Source organism: Ammospiza caudacuta, chromosome 7 (genome assembly GCF_027887145.1).
Source record: "Ammospiza caudacuta isolate bAmmCau1 chromosome 7, bAmmCau1.pri, whole genome shotgun sequence".
Classification (NCBI taxonomy): Eukaryota; Metazoa; Chordata; class Aves; order Passeriformes; family Passerellidae; genus Ammospiza; species Ammospiza caudacuta.
The window spans coordinates 2,927,833-2,949,314 of record NC_080599.1 but is presented as its reverse complement, the minus strand read 5'-3'; the positions used below and the strand labels follow the sequence as shown (position 1 = coordinate 2,949,314).

The 21,482-nt window shown below is 49.0% G+C and overlaps 1 protein-coding gene across 1 annotated transcript; it reads right to left on the bottom strand.

Annotated features, from left to right (window-relative positions):
• Nucleotides 1–17,721: 17,721 nt before the first annotated feature.
• LOC131560172 (PHD finger protein 7-like) lies at nt 17,722–19,979 on the bottom strand. The gene is made up of 9 exons (XM_058808836.1): nt 19,937–19,979; nt 19,521–19,612; nt 19,334–19,435; nt 18,919–19,043; nt 18,680–18,842; nt 18,484–18,590; nt 18,156–18,269; nt 17,920–18,009; nt 17,722–17,734 (listed from the first exon to the last, which is right to left on the bottom strand). Exons 1-9 carry the CDS (start codon nt 19,977–19,979, stop codon nt 17,722–17,724), a joined length of 849 nt encoding a protein of 282 aa, XP_058664819.1.
• Nucleotides 19,980–21,482: the final 1,503 nt, after the last annotated feature.

Below are 21,482 nucleotides of genomic sequence, written 5' to 3'. Positions count from 1 at the left end.
GATTTTTATGAAAAGATGTCGGTGACAGCACTGCACATCAAAGACAACCCAAAGATTCTGCGGAGACTCCACCAGCTCTGTGGAAGCATCAGTTGGGTACGTTCACTGCTGGGAATCACCACAGAAGATCTTGTCCCAGTGTTCCTGCTCCTTAAAGGCAGAGAAGGACTCGACTGTGACAACTGACACCAGAGGCAAAAGCAGCTGTACAAAAGGTCTCCTGGGTGATTCAAACTAAACAGGCACACAGATACCACCCTAATATTCCTTTCTCCCTGGCAATCCTTGGTGTAAGTCCAAAATTCCATGCATTATTGTTTCAGTGGGACTCAACTTTCTCAGATCCCCTCATAGAAATTGAATGCGTTTTCAGAGCACACTGACCCACTAAAACGATAACAACCCCACAGAAAGTTATTCCAGAACTAATCAGGAAAGCTAGAGAACATCTGTGCTCCCTTGCAGGAACAGACCTTCTGAATATATACTTACTTCTCACTCCAGAGCACCTCAACTGCCTACTTTAAAAATCTGAAACACTGCAATACACCTCAAATCAAATTTACACATACTAGGATCAGCCACCAATTCTACCATCAAAACATTCCTGCGCTGCTCAGGATGTTCAAAATTAACCAAGACCCAGCAAGATCCATTGTAGCCACCTGCCCAAATTGTCAGGAACACGGCCTTGCTTCTGCCAGAGCTGGAGCCAATCCAAGAGCACTAGAGAGTCTCCACATCTGGCAATCAGACATCACACACTAAGCCCATTTGGGCAGACTAAAATACATCCACGTCTCATTTGACACCTTTTCCTGTGTAGTTTTTGCCTCTGCCCATGCTGTTGAAAAATCAGAAGATGCTATAAAACATTACTTTTTCGTTTTTTCCACCTTAGCACTTCCACAGGAAATTAAAACTGATAATGCTCTTGCTTATACATTGCACTGATTCCAACAAGCTTCTGACCACTGGTGTATAAAACATGTCACAGGCATACCACACTCCGCCACAGGACAGTCCATAGCCGAGAGGGCCCACTGAGCCATCAAAAGGATCCTTGATCGACTGAGAGGGGTAATCCAGATAATATCTTCCATTGACAGACTGGCCAAGGCCTTTTATGTATTCAACTTTTTGAACAACTCATTTATGGAGACAACTCCCCCAGTCATCAGTCAGTTTACTAATTCAACCGCAGCCCAATTAAAAGAACAGCCACCTGTGTTGCTCAAAGAACCTGAATCTAAACAATTTATGAGCACCTACCCATTGATTACTTGGGAAAGAGAAGATACCCTTGTCTCTACAGCAATACTCCTAAGATCGATCCCAGAAAAATACATAAAAACTCTTTCTGGGAACAATGAGGCAAACACCAGAGCCACCATCAGAAGAACTGAATGGAAGCCTAAGAGAGACAGCAGCAGCCTGGGAAAGAAGGAGAAGGACAGAAGAAGATCTCCTAAGCAGCATTGACCACACACACCAAGACCAAGATAGCTCAGACACAACTAACCAGGATATATGAATTAACATTTGTAAAAGCTATATTTTAGCATTGATATGTGATTCTTCTAATGAGCTGTGTTCACATCCTAAGCTTACAGAAGAGAAAAGTTTAGTGGGACCTGAACTTATGTTTCATCTTCTACTCACTTTATCTGTTTACTTTTAGGACACCCAAGCCTCCAGATGATAAATTAGCTAAAGTCAGAGGATGCTGCCATTGGTTGCTACTGAACAGGAATCTGGATGCTACTCACTGAGCAGGAAGCCTTCAGCTGTGCGCTTCCACAGACAAGCCAAAATTTCATGGTCATGGCCATGCCTGTCAGGCACTTGAAGGCATGTGTTTTTTCAACCTGCTGTCACATAGGGAGTCAGTATACCAGGACATCCAGCTGCTAAAAGATCAAGGAAACAAGATCCAGATGGAAGGCAACAACGACTGGTTCACTGGATTATCAAATATTGGGGGATGAAAGGCTGGCTTTCATCTTTAGTTAAGCCGGTTTTGTGGACATGGTTTATTGTATTCATTGTATTGGTTAATTTATCCATTTTTGCTAAATGCCTGCAAAACTCTATGGCAGAAGACTTCTTTATAGACAACAAAAAGGGGGGAGTTGTGGGGGCCCAGGGGCCTACCACTGGAACTGTAATACCTCAGGGCAAAGTGACCAAGGAAAAAGAGAGACATCGCTCTGAATGCAATGGTGTTGCCCATGGGCATTTGCTGGCTCATGGTGATGCAGCAAGTTTTGTTGGTATCACCCAGTTCAACTGCTGTATTTTTCTTATATGTACTCACTCAAGAATGTTCTCCCCTCTCTTGTACCATTTTGGACCTGGTTTACTGCAATGCTACCCCGATTTCCTCCCCCCATTTTCCCGCTGTGTGCCCAGCCCCATTTTGGCTCCCTTCCTGGACCCTCTTCAGTGTAATCAGCTGAAGTGTTTGCAGTTCCACACAAAGATCGCTCACTCGCCTCGTTCACCAGCAGTTTAATCTAGTGCACTCCCAGCTCTGGGAGTGCAGGTCCCTCACAGAGGCTGGCTGTGGGCAGGCTGAAACACAGAAACTGAGTGCACAAGGGAACCTGGCCTCTAATACAAGGCATAAATCCCGTTGCCCAACCCAACCAATGCCTTGCATTTTTCTACATTTTCCGTCTTCTCTCATCTCACGTGTCATTTTCCCCATTTTCTCTTACTGGGAACTTGGCTTCCCTGTCCAGTCTGCAGGTCCAGCCACACGTGTGACCTTGCAGGAGCAGCCTGACCCAGGGAAGTGGGAGAGGACTTAGCGTCAGAAACTGTAGTGACAGGACACGGAGGAACGCGATCAAACTGTAAGAGGTAGAAGAGATTAAATGATGGGAAGAAGTTCTTTACTCTCAGAGTGATTGTCCCTGACACAGGGACCAGTGCACAGAGGCTGTGGATGCCCCATCCCCACCAACATCCAAGGCCAGGTGGGACAGGGGCTGCAGCAACCTGCTCTGCTGGGAGCTTGCTCAGCTTGGAACCACATCATCTTGAGGCTCCCTTCCAAGCCAAACCATTCAAGGATTTGATCATTTTGCCATCCCCCCATCTCCCACTGCACAGCGGCCCTGAAACTTCAGTGACATCACAGCTCACAGAGGGTTCCAGGTGGAACATCCAGGACCTGGAAATGAGCACAGCAGACACTTCACGGGCTGCCAAGGCTCACTTGCTGCTCACCCTGCGCTCTGGCCCTCAGCGCTGAGCTGCTGCTGCTGCCTGGGCTTTCGCTGCTGCCTGATCTGGAGCGCCAATACCAGCACAGTGTGCTCTTCTGTGCCAATGGAGGTACAGTGCCATGCCAGGCAGGGGGCTCCTGGCATGGGCAGGCTGCAGCCTTGTGGGAATGTGGGTGTGGGACATGAAGCCCACTAGGAGATTGTGCTGCCCCTTGCAGATTGACAGAGACACTGTGGAGGCTATGGAAGTGGACCTGGCGCTGGATGAGGAAGAGATGATGGAGGTGGACTCCTCTTCTACTTCCATGTCCAACCCAGTGGAGGACATGGAAGTAGACGAGGAGGAGACCATCGAGGAGATGGATGTAGATGAGGAGGATGACACCGAGGACATGGACGTTGACGAGAAGGATGAGGATGAGCCCGTGGTCCTTGGATGAAGATGGAGCCTCACAGATAAGACAGGCAGATGCTTCCCACGTCCTGCCCACACACACACTGGGTCCCCTGACGCCAGGCTGGGGCTGGGCTGGATGGCCCCACTCAGGGACACGGTGCCCGCAGGGGGCCTGGATTGTGCTGCCACAAGCACCAGCCCCGGCCTGCCCTGCGCTTGCCTGGGGCCACGCCAGCCCTGCCAGCCCCGGCCCAGTCACTGGGGCCCAGCTGCCAGCCCTGCTGGGCCCAGTGCTGCCAGCTGAGTCCAGCTCTGCTGCTTCCTTTCTTCCAGGACCCATGCACATGATGGCACAGATGCACCGCCGTTGTAAATACATTTGAAAGTTTTGAATATTTCTGTAAATAGGTTTGAAAGTTTAGAAGACGTCTGTAAATATGTGCACTACCTTTGAAGTTTCCTGTAAATACGTTTTGAAGATTGTTAGCCCATCAGATCCCATGTAAATATGTTCTGTATATTACCGTTGATGTTGTTATAACGATTCGTATAATGAAACATGTTCTGTAAAGCCTAGATTTGCCAATCTTCGGCAAATAAATACTGTTTCTTTTTAAAACCTGACTTCTCTTGGCCATTCCTTTGGGCAAAGGCAGCCTTTGCACTCTTGTGGGTTCCACTTGTTCCGCCTTCCCAGAACTGGAGGTCCCTGTAGGTGCTGGCGCGGCCACCCTGGGGCTCGGGGTCCCTGTGCACAGGGACTCCCACTGAGACCACTCCTGGCACTGGGCACTGCTGCTCTTCCTGGCCTGGGGCACAGCGCTGTCCCCAAGAGCTCAGCTCTCACCAGCTCTCACACAGGGGGCTCTCACAGCACTGGCCCCTGCAGCCATGCCACCAAAGCAGGCAGCAAACCTTCAGCCACCCTTCCTGCTGCAGCCACAGGGACTCCTGGGCCCAGAGCCGCCAGCAGGCCACAGCCATGCAAAATCCACCTGAACACTCTCAAGGCCACCACAGCCTTGGCAACTGGGCCACCTGCATCTGGGCTGCTGCAGGGACTGATCTTTAAGCCTTGGTGCCTCCAAAGACCCTGGGCTCTGCTTCCCAGCCTGCTCTGCACTGCCCTGAGCCCGCTTTATTCCAGAGAGAAAAGCCAAACCAGGGCATCCTAACCCTGCCCGCATTCCTGCTGCTGCCAGCGGCCACTGGACCCTGGGCTCCACTCGGGTGACAGCTGCAGGGACAGGGCAGCCTGTGCTGGGCAGGGGCCACGGGGCTTTGGGCCCGGGGGCTGCTGCTGCTGCTGCTTCTGGGGGCCATGGGCCCAACAGGGCCCCGAGCTCAGCCCCTGCCCGGCCAGCTGCCCCCAAAGCCCCACACTCCCCAGGCATCCCCATCACACCTGCCAGGGGGAAATACCACGGGATTCAGGAAAGAAATTCCCCATAGTGACTATACCACGGGGTCCAAGGGGAAAGTCAGCACAAGCTGATGTTTACAGCACCTTGACTGTGGAGAGATTTATTAATAATTGGTTAGCTGAGAAAGGCCATACTGACATAATGCCGCTGGTCAAGCTGAAGGAAGAAAGTCAGCAGTCAGCAAGCTAAAAGGAAAGGTCAGCAGTGACCTTGCTGCAACATGAGGAGTGGGAGTAGAGATTAGTCCTGAATATATCCTGAGAATATGTGAAAAGTATCAAAAGTAGAACCATAGGAATGCAGAAGTAGGCGTAGGTGCTGATATGTAACTGACCAATCCTGAGCTCAACTTTTGCAATATGTATGAAGCTCATTATTAACTGTATTTAACCCACTGTACTGATCAATAAAATTGGGCCTGTGATGATCAAATTGATGTCTGGTCTCCTTCCGTCGACAAATGGTGGAGAATGCGGGCAAAACCGAATCTCTGCCCTTTTTTCTCGGATTAAAAGAAAAAGGGGATTACGCCACAGTCGAGGAGGTTGGGTTTGGGTCCTTGCAGCTGGGACGGTGCGGGAATTTGAAGCACCCTTGAGGTTCACAACGGTGAGCCAAGCCAACACGTTTCCACCAAAGCCTGGAGAGCTGCAACAGCGCGCACTGATTAATAGGTATGGATAGGCAAGCGGCATATGGTTTATTCGCCGCATATATAGAGCGGCGAGGGATAAAAGGGAGAGATTTAAAAAAGGAGTTACCAGGGTTATTAGCCTATGGCCATGCTAAGGGTATCTTTTCTAACCCTCATACAGTTCATGAGCTAGCAGAGTGGAAGAAGTTTGGGGAAATACTGTGGGATACAGTGTTAGACGATGATAAGTCAGCAAAGAAATTAGGAAAGCTATGGCGGGTGGTGTATAACATGTTACTTCAGCAGGTCTCTGAGAGAAAGGCATCAGAAAGGGTGACAGAAGCTCATAAGAGGAATATAGGGTATGGTCATGAGGATGATCCCCTGGCACCTTCTGTAACTAAGGTACTTATGCCTAAGAGTCCCCAGCAAAGTGGTGTGGAGGATTTTCCTAGAGGCGCAGTGGAACCATCTGCACCTTTCCTGTCAGAGGGGGAAGGCGAGTCGGATGGTGGGGGTAAGAGCAAACCAGCTTTGCCTCCGCCACCAGCTTCAGGCGGGTTGGATGGTGGGGTTGGGAGCAAGCCAGCTTCGCCTCCGCCGCCAGCTTTGCCTCCGCCGCTTCTCCCAAATGAGCCGGCTCCAGTTACAGATTCGGCAGGGGGGTCGCTTCCCCCGCGCGAGCCGGCTCCGCTCGAGCCGGCTCCGGTTTCACTGTCAGCTCCAGCGGGGGGGCTGCTTCCCCCGCGCGAGCCAGCCTCTGCTTCACTGCCTTCCCCGCCCGAAAACTCGGTGCCTGCACCGAAGCGCCAGCAGCATAGCACCCTTAAAGAGTCAGATCCCATCCCAGGGGCACACCGTGATCCATGGGGGGAGATGGCTAAACAGAGGAGGGAAGCTTGGGCTGCTTTGGCGAAAGAAGTAATGCAAATGGGGGATGGTGAAGCGGTGGAAATAGCTTCTAGTCTTGCATGTCCGGTAACATACCACAGTATGATGCACAGGGGAACCTTACGCATAATATAGCAGAATATACTCCCTTAGATTGGAAGCTGTTAACTCAGCTACGTTCTACGGTTAGTCAGTTTGGAGTAAAAAGTGAACCTGTTAAGCAAATGCTAGATTATCTTTTTAATACTCAGGTTTTATGTCCTAATGATTTAAGAGGAATAGTTCGGTTGATATTCACTCAACATCAGCAGTTATTGTTTAACACACATTGGCACGCATTTGTAAATGAGTCAGTTGCTGTACAACGAGCCCAGGGAGACCCATTGCATGGAGTGATAGTAGAGGAGCTGATGGGCTTAGGGGCATATTTGCGTACAGAGGCACAGATGATATTGGGAGCAGATAAACTTAGAGAGTCTATGCGGTTAGTGTGTGCTGCAATAGACATGATTAAAGAGCCAGGACGGTTACCGGCTTATATGGGCATTAAACAAGGTAGAGAAGAATCATTTGCGAATTTTATCGATAGAACAGCTACTGTTATAGATCGGACTGGTGTTGCAGGGCGCTATTGAAGTAGTGTGCCTTGCAAAATAGCAATCCAGCAACCCAAAGAGTGTTAGCTACTTTAGGGGCAAATTGGGCTATTGAGGAAGCATTAGAGCGAATGGCATTAATGCCAACAGCTTCACAGGCATTTATAGCAGAAGCCTTAAAGGAATTAGGATTAGGGTTACAAAAGCAAGCAGAGTCCACTCAGAGTCAGGTGTTAGCTGCTCTTGCTCCTCTCCGAAGCGGCTCACTAGCATTCACGCAAGGAGGCTCGAAACCATTCATCAAGTGTTACCGATGCGGCAATGAGGGACAGACACAAGTTGTCGCCGTGTCATCGGAGACACCAGCTGCTGCCATAACATCGCTGCCACGTCCTGTCTGCAACCCGCAACAGCAGGGAGCCTCGGTTTGGACTTAGCAGCAGCAGTAGACGTCACACTAATGACGAACCGGCCTGAGAGGATACCCACTGGAGTAAAGGGTCCTCTTATATTAAATGGACAAACATGTGGAACATTATTATTGGGTGGTTCTTCTATAACTATGTTGGGATTATTTGTTTTGCCTGGTGTTATCGATGCAGACTTTACAGGGGAAATACAAATCATGGTTTACACCCTTTATCCTCCGATTAAAATTACAAAAGGACAACGCATTGCACAATTGGTACCACTATCACAAATGACATCGGGAATACAATCATTTACTGGGCAAATACGGGATGAAAAAGGTTTTGGTTCTACTGGTGTTACACTTTTAACTGTGGATTTACAAAATAGACCAAAGCAAAAAGTTGAAATTACTTATGGGCATCAAAGCATAACCCTTTATGGATTATTGGATACAGGAGCAGATACTAGCATCATTTCTCCAGAAGCATGGCCACAACATTGGCCCCAATTTCCATCATCAAACATGCTGACAGGAGTGGGAGGATTTACATTGGCAAGCAGATCACCGTCTTTGTCTGTGTGTATTGAGAATCAACAGATATCTGCTGTTTTCAATTGTTCAACTGCCTCCTACAGTTTCCTGCTTAATTGTAAGGGACATTTTAACACAATTGGGAGTGGTGTTAAATAATCAGCACCCTTTGGGGTAATTGCCATTGCTTGGACTTTCCCCATTCCACTAACCTGGAAAACGGACACACCGGTGATGGTTAAGCAATGGCCATTAAAAGGGGAGAGTCTTATGCATGCCCATTAATTGGTACAGGAACAATATACAAAAGGGCATCTACGACTATCCACAAGCCCTTGGAATACACCTATTTTTGTAATTAAAAAGAAATCAGGGAAATATCGTCTAATACATGATTTGAGGGCTGTAAATGACCAAATGGAACCAATGGGGGCCTTACAGCCTGGTCTTCCAAATCCAGCTATGATTCCAGAACATTGGCCACTTTTAATTATTGACCTAAAGGATTGTTTTTTCACTATTGGCCTGCATCCTGATGATATGAAGAGATTTGCTTTTACTTTACCAGCAATAAATCGTGGAGAACCGGATAAAAGATTTGAATGGACGTCTCTTCCGCAAGGCATGCGCAACTCCCCCACTTTATGTCAGCTTTATGTTGATGCTGCATTACAGCCACTACGTCGCAAATGGCCAGCAACTATAATATATCAATACATGGACGATATTTTGTTTGCACAGCAACAGCCATTCTCCTCTTTACAGATTAACATCATTAAAAATACTCTTGCTGCATATTCACTTGTTATTGCTACAGAGAAAATTCAGACTACAAGGCCCTGGAAATATTTGGGATGGACTCTGACGAATCAAATAGTAATACCACAAAAAATTGGAATTACAATTGGACATTAAAACTCTACACAATGTACAGAAGTTGCTGGAAGACCTACAGTGGCTGAAGCCTATTGTGGGAATACCAAATCATTTATTAGAAACCCTACGGCCTTTGTTAAAAGGCGTGGACCCTACTACTCCTGTACACCTGACAAAGGAGCATCATCTTGCTTTGCAGCAAATTAGTAACTGTGTACAGCAAGGCTATGTGTCTCGTCAACAACTCGACCACCCCATTGACCTTATTATCTGGAATAGCCCTTGCCACTTGCTTGGTGCTCTCTCTCAGTTGCAAAAGAAAACGGGGGAGATACGGGTGTTGGAATGGTTATCACCACCACTACAGCATAAGAAAACAATATCTTCAAAAATTGAACAATTGGCTGCATTAATCAAAAAGGGGCGTCTCAGAATTCTTGAAGTGGATGGTAGAGAACCTGCTACTATTAGATTGCCTATGGAAAAGGAAACCTTGGACTGGTACTTGATTAATTCGAAGAATTTACAAGAAGCATTATTGATGTCACCTGCTAAAGTAGAGACTAGTAAATTAGTGCCTAGAGTTTTGCAATGGATGACAGAATGGAACTGGATCACTCGACCTTTGAGAGAAGAACGCCCCATAGAAGGAGCTATTACAGCTTTTACGGATGCAGGACAGAAATCAAGGCGTGCTGCTGTTACCTGGCAAGAAAAGGGACAATGGAAGCATCAACTCCTCACAGCAGACCCTGCAGATAGCTTACAAACTTTGGAATTGTTAGCAGTAGTATGGGCGGTGTCCAACTTACAGGAGCCTTTAAATGTGGTCACAGACTCTATGTATGTTGCAGGAGTAGCCAAACGAATAGAGGAAGCAGCAATTAAGGAAGTGAATATTAAATGATTGTATGAGTTACTGATACAGTTAAGGAAGGCTTTACGAGAAAGAAATGCAGCATATTCTGTGATTCATATTAGGAGTCATAAGTGGTCTGAAGGTTTAGGAGAAGGGAATGAACGTGCAGATAAATTGGTTACCCTACCCATTGATAATTCTTGTCCTATTGACAAGCTCACATTGGCCAGAGAAGCACATAGTAGATATCATCAAAATGCAAGAGGTTTAGCAAAACACTTTGAGCTGAGTTTGTCAGAAGCCAAGGCCATTGTCAGAGCATGTCCAACATGTAGTTATCATAATGGTGGGATAGGTCTAGGCATCGGGGTTAATCCTCGAGGTTTAGAAATAAATGAGAAATGGCAAATGGATGTTACACACATAGCCAGATTTGGTAAAGTCAAGCATGTGCACGTCACCATAGATACATACAGCCATTACATATGGGCTAAGGCTCAGGCAGGAGAAAAAGCTATACATGTTATCAGACACCGGTTAAGTTGTTTCGCTGTTATGGGAGTTCCAAAGAGTATCAAAACCGATAATGGTCCAGCTTATGTAAGTGCTAGGGTTCGGAAATTTTTGAATCAGTGGTCTGTTAAGCACGTGACAGGTATTCCACACCCTCCTACTGGACAGGCAATAGTGGAAAGAGCAAACGGTACCCTTAAGCAGTATATTGAAAAACATCAAGATTTGGCAGATCCACAAGCATGTTTGGCTAAGGTTTTGTATGTGATTAACCATTTATGCATTTTTGGGGAAGATGATACCCCCCCTGCAATGAAACATCATCCAAGGTCAGGTCAGGAAAATACTAAGGAAACAGAGGTCTGGGTTAAGTATAAGAACCCGAGTACAGGATTATGGGAAAAACCTGCAAAAGTATTATATTGGGGTCGGGGGTATCTTTGTGTTTCCTCACCTACAGGGCCTTTGTGGGTGCCTGCTAAGTGGACTAAACCTGTTTTTGATGCAGCCTTTGGTGGATCGCCTCACGGAGGAGGACAGGGAGCAACGGCGGAAGAAACTGCTTCTAGTCCTACAACCACTACTGTTACAATTGAAGAGGTACTCGGAAGCGGTGGACAGAGCACTGACACGTCACTATCGGACAGCCCAGGAGCTGATTGGTTTTATTGACTCATTATCAACTTTTCATTTAACGAATCCAGCGAAACTACATTGCCTTGACTGTCACAATCCACATTGTGCTGCCTGGATAGCTCTACGTTGTGGGGGTTGTGAAAGAACTTTTTGGATAGAACAATCATTATTGTGGGATTTGTGGTGTCACACTTGTGAGCACGAGCACACGTGGGGTAAAAGTTGGCAAGATGAATTAAGGAGACAAACAGGGCAAAACAGGGCATATATAGCTTTAAATCTTTATGAGTCTCCTGAACAGAAAATTCTTGCTTATTATCGATGGGAGGTACAATGTATTGTGAATAGAATTAAGGTTCAAAGTAAATCACGTATAGTTTCTATAAGGTGTAGGAAATTAGTGCCTTTAACACAGCATTCAATTGTAGGACCCTTCAAAGGGGATCCTGATAGGGCATTAGATTGCTGCATTGACAAGTTGCAAAAATTGAGTTTGAAGCGGCAGGACCAGTAAAATCAGAAGCAGCAAGATTGAAGACAGATAAGAAAAAGAAGTCAAAAAAGGGAACGGTCTCATTTGAATAAGGATATCAGTGATTGCTAATTAATTTTCTATGATTAGAACAATTTTACAGATGTGGGACCCTCAGGAGGATATAGATGTTGAGGAGGATAAAGAACAAGAACTATGATTACGAAATAAGATACGCCTTGTGTTAAAGAAAGACCTTGAGCTGTTAGCCTCATATAGTAAAAAGGCTGAAGAGGCTTTGCGATCACCATCATTGAATTGGTTGCTTTGGATTGAAGAACCAGACTTTTATACTGGTCCTTATTTACATTCACTTCCTTGTTATGTTTGCAAAAAGGATAAAGATAAGTGCTATGCATGGGTAGCTTTGCATTGTGCAGATTGTAATCAGGTTTATTGGTATTCACAGAGGTCATTGGGATATTTATGGTGTGCACCTTGTTTTGGGAGGTGGATTCGAAATTTTTTCTGGGTTAGAGCTCTTGAACAAAGTACTGGCCTGCCAGGACGGACAGGATTACAGCTTTTTGAGAGCGCAGAACAAGTGGTTATAGCATATCTTAGATGGAAGTTGCAGGAAAACCTTAGAATATTTGAAATTAATAAAGCCTCACGCATCATAGCAGCTCGCTGTAAAGCTGATTTGCCTTCAGACTTATCTCATGCTATACTTGTGAGCAAGGATGCTGATTTAGAATTAGATCAGTATATTCAAAAATTGACTCAGCCTTACAATAGACAATCTAGCAAACCAGGGAAAAGACAGCGAAGAAAGGAAAAACAAAGCAAGCAGAAGGAAGGAAAAGAGAAGCAAAGCAAGCAGAAAGAAAAATGAGGTTTGTTCTTGTTATACTGCTCAATGCTGTAGCAAGTGAAGCAGTAGGAATAACACACTTTAGTCAACCTAGGAAAAATTTATGGGTGACACTTGCTAATCAAACTAACCAATCATCACTTTGTCTTAGTCTTGGAGGAGTCACTAACCCATTTCGAACATGCCTGGTGGGACTTCCGGTGTGGTCTCCTGAAGAATTTGGCAGTTTGATAAACAATCAAACCTTATGTATGTCTAACATGTCAAACATCACATTGCCAGTGCAACAAGGGTATACTGCAGGTCAGAGTGATGGCTATCGTCAATGCTTACTAATCCAATCACTTAACACCTCTTTGCATTCTCCTCCTGAGGAATTGGATCTTTTTGGAAGTACAAACGCCAGTATGTCTAACACTACAGCTGGTGGATGGTTTAGCTTCAGACTTTTGGGTGCTCAGAATTTAAACCAACCTAAAGAAACATGGGCTACCCTAGATTCATCCCTGAATGTGAGTGAATTCCCTCCACAGCATTACAATCAATGTAACAGCACAAATATCGCAGCACCAATGAAATTACCCACAGGAATATTTTTGATTTGTGGAGACAGGGCGTGGAATGGTATACCAGCTAAACCACAGGGTGGACCCTGTTTTTTGGGAAAATTGTCACTGTTTCATCCTAATGTGCCCTTGCTAATTCAGCTGAGTCAAAATTCAAACAGGAAAAAACGTAGCATACATGACTTAGACTGCAGCCAGATAGGAGATCCACAATTTTGGGGCACATTCAAACAGGTGGTGGTTTCAACTATCTTGCCAGGAGGATCTGCCAATAAAGCTATGAATTTAGCAAAACAATTAGGATGCTGGGCAAGGGATGAGCTGAACAAGACATCACAAATTCTAAGCATGCTAACCGCAGATGTGCAAAGTGTTAACCATGCTGTTTTGCAGAATAGAGCTGCTGTAGATTTTTTACTCTTAGCACAGGGGCATGGATGTGAAGAGTTCGAGGGAATGTGTTGCATGAATCTGTCTGATCATTCGGTGTCCATTCACACTAAGATAAAAGAATTGCAACAGGGACTTCACAAACTTAAGGAAGAAGACGGTTTAGGAATTGACGAATGGCTTAAAGGCTTAGGACTTGGACCGTGGCTGAGGAACCTTGTGATCTATGCTATAGGACTTCTGGGTGTAATTTTACTGTTTTTGCTTATTTTGCCTTGTATCTTTAACTGTATTCAAAACATGGTAAGCCGTACAATAGCAAAAACATGGCAAACTAATCTCCTTGCTCAAGAAGAAAAAGGGGGAAATGTGGAGAGATTTATTAATAATTGGTTAGCTGAGAAAGGCCATACTGACATAATGCCGCTGGTTAAGCTGAAGGAAGAAAGTCAGCAGTCAGCAAGCTGAAAGGAAAGGTCAGCAGTGACCTTGCTGCAACATGAGGAGAGGGACTAGAGATTATTCCTGAATATATCCTGAGAATATGTGAAAAGTATCAAAAGTAGAACCATAGGAATGCAGAAGTAGGCGTAGGTGCTGATATGTAACTGACCAATCCTGAGCTCAACTTTTGCAATATGTATGAAGCTCATTATGAACTGTATTTAACCCGCCGTACTGATCAATAAAATCGGGCCTGTGATGATCAAATTGATGTCTGGGTCTCCTTCCGTCGACAATAACTAGGCAGCATTTTTTCCTCCTCACTGAATTACAGGAAGGCTTTAAAAGGAAAAAAAAATATAAAAGAGCGTAAAGAAATTCTATCATACCTCTTAGGCGTTCATCATCTTTGGAGAACAAAAAAAAAAAACTCTAGCACTTCCTGTGCATGGTAAAGAAAGAAACCTAGAAAAGGACAAAAGGATTTGAGCATACTAAATTGTACTATCAAATTTCATGAACACAAGTTAATCCTGTAGTGCTTCAGAGAAATGCCATACATTGAAAAGCTTTATTCGCTAGAAACCAAATCGATCTTTTTATTTTCCAAATCCTCTTTTAAAGAGAAAACTGACTGTGTCTTTGGCTTTTGGCCAAACTCAGTTTGGAGTTGGTCAAACCAAAATGACCCAGTTAATTTCCTGTGCTCTGCTCTTTCTTTCCATATTCACATTCACATCCAATGGGTTGCTGGGATGTGCAGCACAAACGGTTTTCCAAGATGACTTTCTTTGCTCAGAGGTGTGAAATGTCAGTTTCCCATTCCCTGAGTGCTGCTATTAATATTCCCACAGCATCCAACTACTACAGCCAAGTAGACAACAAAGAGAAATGGAACTTGCATTTCTTGGTCCTGTTCAATTTCTGACATCTCAGGCTCATCATCACCCTCAGAACTGCTGTCCTGGAAACGTGGATCCTCTTGCCATGTGGCTTTTATTGGCTTTATTGTCCTAAGCGCGTGAGGCTCTGCAATGACAGCACCAATAGAGAAAAAAAGCCAAAACCAGATTATTCCTCTAATCGTCAGGAAAAATTCCTCCTTTCAAGTGAAATACTTACAGTGGAGAAGAGAGATTTAGGAAGGACAGAGTCTGCCCCTGCCAGATTGTCTAAGCTACATTTCTGCTCCAGTATTTTCCACTTTGTTCCAGGGATCCCTTATGTATTCTTAAACATTTCTCGTTGCATTCAGAAGACACTGAATACCTTCTCAGTTCAGCACAAGTCTGGGGGGCTCATTGCTTTGTGCTGTTGCGTTGGGTTTTTTAATATTTTGGGTAACTTCACAGGGTTTCTTTTCTCTCCTACAAGACTGGGACTCGAGTTAATGTTGTTTCATCTTCATTTCAGATGGCCTCATTTTATCTAAGGTTAGGACACCCCAATGATCATGTGTCATTCCATTTCCTTTTTCTAAAGGTCCAAGAGTAGAATTCAGTAATAAACAGAATGTTCATGGATCTTGGGGCCAGCTCTCGGACTTTGCTCCTCCCTCTACATTACCGCACATTTCCTTAAAAGCCTTGTGAGTTCCTATGAAACTTGATATGACTGGTGTGTCACCTTTTTCCCTGTTTGAGGAATTCAGGGCATGAGAACAAGCTTTTTCACCACTCAGCAAAAACCCCCAATGCCTTCTCAAAGCATGCCTTTCAGAATTCCTGAGATGCAAGCATGACGCACCTCTCAATAATCTACCACAACCCTGGCAAGCAGAAATGAAGATCAAAATGCTTCTGCCTAATTACTGACTTCTGTTGCTGAAAATCCCCTGCATCCTGACCTTTTTTACACCATATTGCCCTACAGTGCCTGCCAGAAGCTCTTCCTTAGCAATGGCACTGTTAGATGGGTTCTGCTGTTACCTTCTTTGATGCCCAACTCCTCTGTGACTCCAAAGAAAGAAAACTTGAAGTAACTCGTCTCCTGAGCTGCATCATCCTACAGCAAAGGTCCCAAATGGTCATCTGGGGCAGAGTCCTGTGCATCCTCTTTGTCCCAGGGTATTTCCTCAGTCTGTTCTGGTTTGTTCTTTGAAGGTCTTTCAAAGAATAAACCAGAATAGATGGAGGAAATACCGTCTATTCTGGTTTGTTCTTTCAAAGGCCTCTTTCAAATCCGCAGCAATGGTGTAGGAGTTGTCTTCAGACACGTGCGGCAGTGTCTCACACTCTTTCTTCTTTTTTTGGCTTTACTGAAATGAGATTGTTCAAGGATAGCAACACAGCACACGTCCTTTTCGGACACAGCTTCCCTAAGAGCCACCTTGCTGTGAATGTCTCCCTAAGCATATCCAAGCCCATTAAGGAGTGGTTCATTATCAAGGGTAAGCAGTGGGGAAACATCTGAGGTTAAGTCTAAAGGCAGGAACAAGAGTCCTTTCTAATTAGCCACATCCTTAAGTGACTTTTCACTGAATACACAGTTACACAGAAATCAAGGTATTTAGCACAGACTTCTTCCTGCCAGTAGAAACATCAAGAGCTAATATGGTTTGCTCACAGAGCTGCACATCTCAGGGTCCCTGCACTGACCGTTCTCACCTTCACTTCCAGCAAGGAACACACGACCTAGAAAGAAAAGATGACAGCGCTATGTGCTGCTGTTGGAGGTCCCAGTTGAGGTCCGACGTCGCTGGTGGGAGCGGCTGCTCCTGCGGGATGTCCCCGACCATGTCCCCCTACGCCTGGGCCTCTCAGCACTCGCTGCTGTCCTCCTGCTCCTGTCCTGGCAACTACTGGACCGCACAGTTTGAGTCGAGGCCCGGCGCTGCTGGCGGGAGCGGCTGCGTCTGGGGGATGGCCCTGACCATATCTCCCTTTGCCTGGGCCTCTCAGCCCTTGGCCTTGTTCCACTGCTGCTGCCACGGCGACTCCTGGAGCAGACAGGTGGACTCTGGGCCCAGCCTTGCTGGCGGGAGCGCCTGCGTCTGGGGGATGGCCCTGACCATGTCTCCCTTCGCCTGGGCCTCTCAGTCCTTGGCCCTGTCCCTCTGTTCCTGTTATGGCAACTCCTGGAGCGGACAGGTGGACTCTGGGCCCAGCCTTGCTGGCGGGAGCGCCTGCATCTGGGGGATGGCCCTGACCATGTCTCCCTTCGCCTGGGCCTCTCAGTCCTTGGCCCTGTCCCTCTGTTCTTGTCATGGCAACTCCTGGAGCGGACAGGTGGACTCTGGGCGCAGCCTTGCTGGCGGGAGCGCCTGCGTCTGGGGGATGGCCCTGACCATGTCTCCCTTCGCCTGGGCCTCTCAGTCCTTGGCCCTGTCCCTCTGTTCCTGTTATGGCAACTCCTGGAGCGGACAGGTGGACTCTGGGCCCAGCCTTGCTGGCGGGAGCGCCTGCATCTGGGGGATGGCCCTGACCATGTCTCCCTTCGCCTGGGCCTCTCAGTCCTTGGCCCTGTCCCTCTGTTCTTGTCATGGCAACTCCTGGAGTGGACAGGTGGACTCTGGGCCCAGCCTTGCTGGCGGGAGCGCCTGCATCTGGGGGATGTCTGTGATGGTGTCTCCCTTTGCTTGGGCCTCTCAGCCCTTGGCCCTGTCCTACTGTTCCTGTCACGGCGACTCCTGGACCGGACAGGTGGACTCTGGGCGCAACTTTGCCGGCGAGAGGAGCTTCTCCTGCGGCCGGGCCCAGCACGTCTGGAATGGACCCTGTCCTCAGGGTCAGGGGACGTGCTGCACATTGCCCTTGATCTGCTGATGCTGCTGGTGTCCAGTGAGGAAGATGGCAGCGCCTGCTGCCATGCTGCGTGTTGGGGCCTGCTGTGGCTGCCCGTCTCTGGAGATGGAGGTGGGGAAAGCAGCACCAATGGCACAGGGCTGTGGGAGCTGGGGCTGATGGCCTCTGACCAGCCACGAGCAGATTGCAGTCCTGACTGTCTGGCTGGCCTGGGGCCATTGAGCTCTGACTCATCCCTGGAGGCTGTAAGGGCAAGCAGGAATGTCAAAGATCACCCAGGCCCCGGCCAGGCCAGGCCAGAGCAGTGCCCCCAGCCCTCCAGCAGTGGATGCTGCGCTCTGCCAAGCCCGGCCTGGGCACTGCCCCCAGCCCAGGGACACCGGGGACTTTGACTCATACATGTTCCGAGCCCAGCACAGCTGTCACACTCCCATCTCTGTGTGCTGTTCCTCAGGCCAGAGCAGCGCCTGTGGGTGCCCTCAGCAGCACAGGAGGAGCACAGGAGCAATTGCCAGGGCCTGGGGAGGCAAACAAGCTCATAGCACTGAGAACAAAGTGTACCAGCACGTGGTTGCCTAGCCAAGTGCTTCTGCTTCTTCCCACTTTGAGCCCTTGCCGAGACACAGGTTCCCTGCAGAGCCCCAGGTGCAGCTTCCCAACTTACCCCTGTTCCTCTGCCTCCTCCCTGCCTCCGGGGTAAAGGCAATCCTTGGCGTTGCACTGGCCGTGCCTCGCTCCTAGATCTGCGAAGGCATCGTTGTCCTCCCATGTTGGCTGTCTGATGGAGAAAGGAAGAGATGATGAATTTCTGCTGCTCTCCCTCACGGAGGTCCGGGGTGTCCCAGCTCTTTCTCCAGCACTTTTCCAAGTTGGGGGTGAAGCTGAAGCCCAGACTCACAGGACAGAGCAGGGCCAGGGCTCCTGGGGCAGGGCCTGGCACAGCACAGCACTTGCACCCTCCTGGCTGGTGGGCCAGGCAGAAGGACACCAACCTGAAGGGGACTCGGATCCCCAGGATAAACATTTCAACAGGGAATTCCCCTCTGTCTCTGCACAGGGGGCACTGGAAATACATAGCACCAGCGCGCAAGGCCTGTCCCTGCAGGGCAAACACAGGCAGGGTGAGTGAGGCCCTGCTGCTGCTGCTGAGCACCTGCTGTGCCCTGGGGCTGAGGGGAGGGCTCCTACCTGGATGCAGTCCCTGTGGAACCAGGCCCTTTTGCACGTTGGGCACACCAGGGTTGTGAAGGTCTTTCTGTCCTCCACAGGCTCCAGGCAGATGAGGCAAACGGTGTCCGACTCAGGAGTCGCCTCCACCTCCTGCTCTGGACAGTACTCAGGGCAGAAAGAGCTGGGGGCAAAGGGATGGGGAAAGTGAGAAATGCTGGATCATTCCCCAGGGGTTGCCATAAAGAGAGATGAGGTACCTGAACGGAGTAACGTATACATTGACACAGCCGCCCTCCTTGGTACAGGGCAGGTGGAACCATCTGTCACAGTGCTCCCTGCAGCACATGATGGTTGCCCCGCTCTGGCCGCAGACGCAGCAGCGCTGGAAAGACCCAAGCAGCTGCAGCAGCAGCAGCAGCAGCAGCAGCCTCGAGGCCTCCCCAGGCAGCCCCAGGGCTTCAGGCAGGGCGCAGGACGTGGCCGCTGCCGGCTCCCAGCCCACAGAGCCGCCAGCTGGAGGAGGGAGGCTCCTGTGGCAGGGCCTCTGTGCCAGAGCTGCTGGGAGCCAGACTTTGTCCGAGCTGTTGGGCCGGCCTTTCTTTCCTGCAGTCTGGGCTAAGCTCTGGCAAACCTCGCCAGGCACAAATCTCCCTGCTCTTGTCAGGCTCTCACCTTCTGTGCCGCCCGCCGCACTGCAATTAGGAGATCTCGAGGGAGAAAGCCCATGAGTCCCCTGCGGTCTGTCTCTTGCTGAAATAGTAGAGTGGCGAAGAACTGCAGCCAAGGGGAGAAGCTGATGAGGAGAGGGCGGCAGGAGCTGCCCATTGCAAAGGTGGAGAGAGCGCCCGGAGCCACTCACCATGCAGAACACGTGGGCACAGAGCCCACCCTTCTGCAGTTTGTCACCACACATGTCCGGGTCAGCCTCGGCACGGCGACACAGCATGCAGGCTGCAGGGGACAGAGCCAATGGCACGGGGCATGAGCAGCTCTGCGGGGCTCTGAACCTGCAGCAGCATCGGCCCCAAGGCTGCTCTGTCCCTGCCTGGCTGATGGTCAGGGCTGGAGGCCTTGCAGAGCAGGGGCCATTGTGGGCACGGCTGTCCCAGGAGCTGCCCCCTGGCCCAGCTGGGCCCCACTTGGGCAGGAAGGAGGCTCCCAGCCCCAGCATGGCCGAGCAGCTCCTCCCTCCCCCTGCCTCTGCTCTGATCCCCACGCTGCCTGCTACCACAAGAGCCCCTGGGCCAGGCTGTCAGAGGGCTGCTTTGCCCTCACCTGGCTCCCTGGCACCAGCGCCGTCCTGCTTGCTGCCAGACATGGTGGCTGTCTACGTTGAGTCTATCTCCTCGAGGGACGTGGTCACTTCGAGGTGCTGTTCCTCTCTCTCTATGGGAGAAAGAAGGGAGGGGGGGGAGTTTGTAGAACAGGCCCAGAGCCACGAGGCTCTACTCCCTGCTCAGCCCTGCGTGAGCCCTGCTCCTGTCTGTTTCTCCTCCCATCGTCGCCTTGAGGAACACTGCAGTGTCCTCTGGCTGTTCCTCCGCTGATTCTGTGATTTTGGGAAGGGAGAGGCAGGTGAGCCTGCAGCACAGGCCCAGAGCCCCAAGGTGTGGGGCCCCTCTGGTCCCTGGGCAGCCACATCCCCGCCCTACCTTCTCCTCCCGTTGTCAGGTCGCACTGACACTCAGCTTGAGCCCCGCGTTCCCTTTTGTGGCCTTGGTGGCACAGGTCACAATGGCCACTCTGACATCAGCGCCGTGTACCCAAAATCGGGGCAGCCATGGCCCCAGGTCCCTGGTAACCACTTGTGGCGGCCCCCTCGGGCACCGAGCTTCTGAGATGGGTCCGAGCATTTGCTCAGGGTGTAAGCAGGGCCGGGACTCCTGCAGCAAATGCAGGGTCAAATGCCAGGCCCTGGGGCAGCCAGCCAGGGTGGCACTGTAGGCAGGGAGGTGCTGTTCAGGCACTGCCACGCCAGGGCTCCGGCCCCGGCCAAGGGAAATCTCTGCCCCTGGCAGGCGGTGGCCCAGAGAGCCCGTGCGGAGTCAACTGCACTGCAGGGATTCAAACCCTGCTCTACGTGAACTGATGTTTTCATCAAGACCTGTCTGCAGAAAACTAAGATGAACCTGATTTGATGCTGCTGCTGATCACCATTGGGTACAGGAGATAAACCTGGACACCACCACAGCTGCCTCCATTATCCTGCCATCATATGAACTAACAACTTTGACTTTCCATATAAATGGAAAAATTAGTATTAAGCTTCTGAGAAACCTCATCTTTTATACTGACTCAGCAGAAAGACAGAAAATTCGCTGAGAATTTTCTGTGTACATTTGACAGGAGAGCTTGCAACTGTCCTCAACTCAAGTCAAATACAGGAGGATGCTTTTCCTACATTATAGGAACTTTGCCAGTTTGGTCCATGCTTTCCTACTAGAAAATACATTGGAAAAAATCAGGAAGAGAAGCACAAACAATTCTTGTCAACTTTTCTCTTTTGTGTCTCTGCAAACATGCTCCTGGAAATGCAGATCCATGACTTCTGGAACAATCAGTGGCATCTCTGGGAAGCAGGGCAGGGGCTGACAGGCAAGGACACCCTGCACCTGCCTGATGCTGGGGCAGCAGGAGTTTGCCCATTTTCCTGTCTCCATGGGAGAGCCACCTTGGCTGGGAAACGATCCCTTCACTGGTCTAGGAGGGAGGCACAGCCAGTGCAATGCCAGGGAGTGCCTTTACCCTGGAGGCAGGGAGGAGGCAGAGGAAGAGGGGGGAAGTTAGGAAGCTGCACCTGGGGCTCTGCAGGGCTCCCGGC

Excerpts from the sequence above, each read along its gene's own strand:
- LOC131560172 (XM_058808836.1), bottom strand. The coding sequence starts at position 19,979 with ATGTCTGGCAGCAAGCAGGACGGCGCTGGTGCCAGGGAGCCAG. Across the intron at positions 19,044-19,333 it reads TGCGGCGGGCGGCACAGAAG|CGCTGCTGCGTCTGCGGCCA; the intron begins GTGAGAGCCTGA and ends GGGTCTTTCCAG. Across the intron at positions 18,010-18,155 it reads GAGGAGGCAGAGGAACAGGG|GCCCTGGCAATTGCTCCTGT; the intron begins GTAAGTTGGGAA and ends TTGCCTCCCCAG.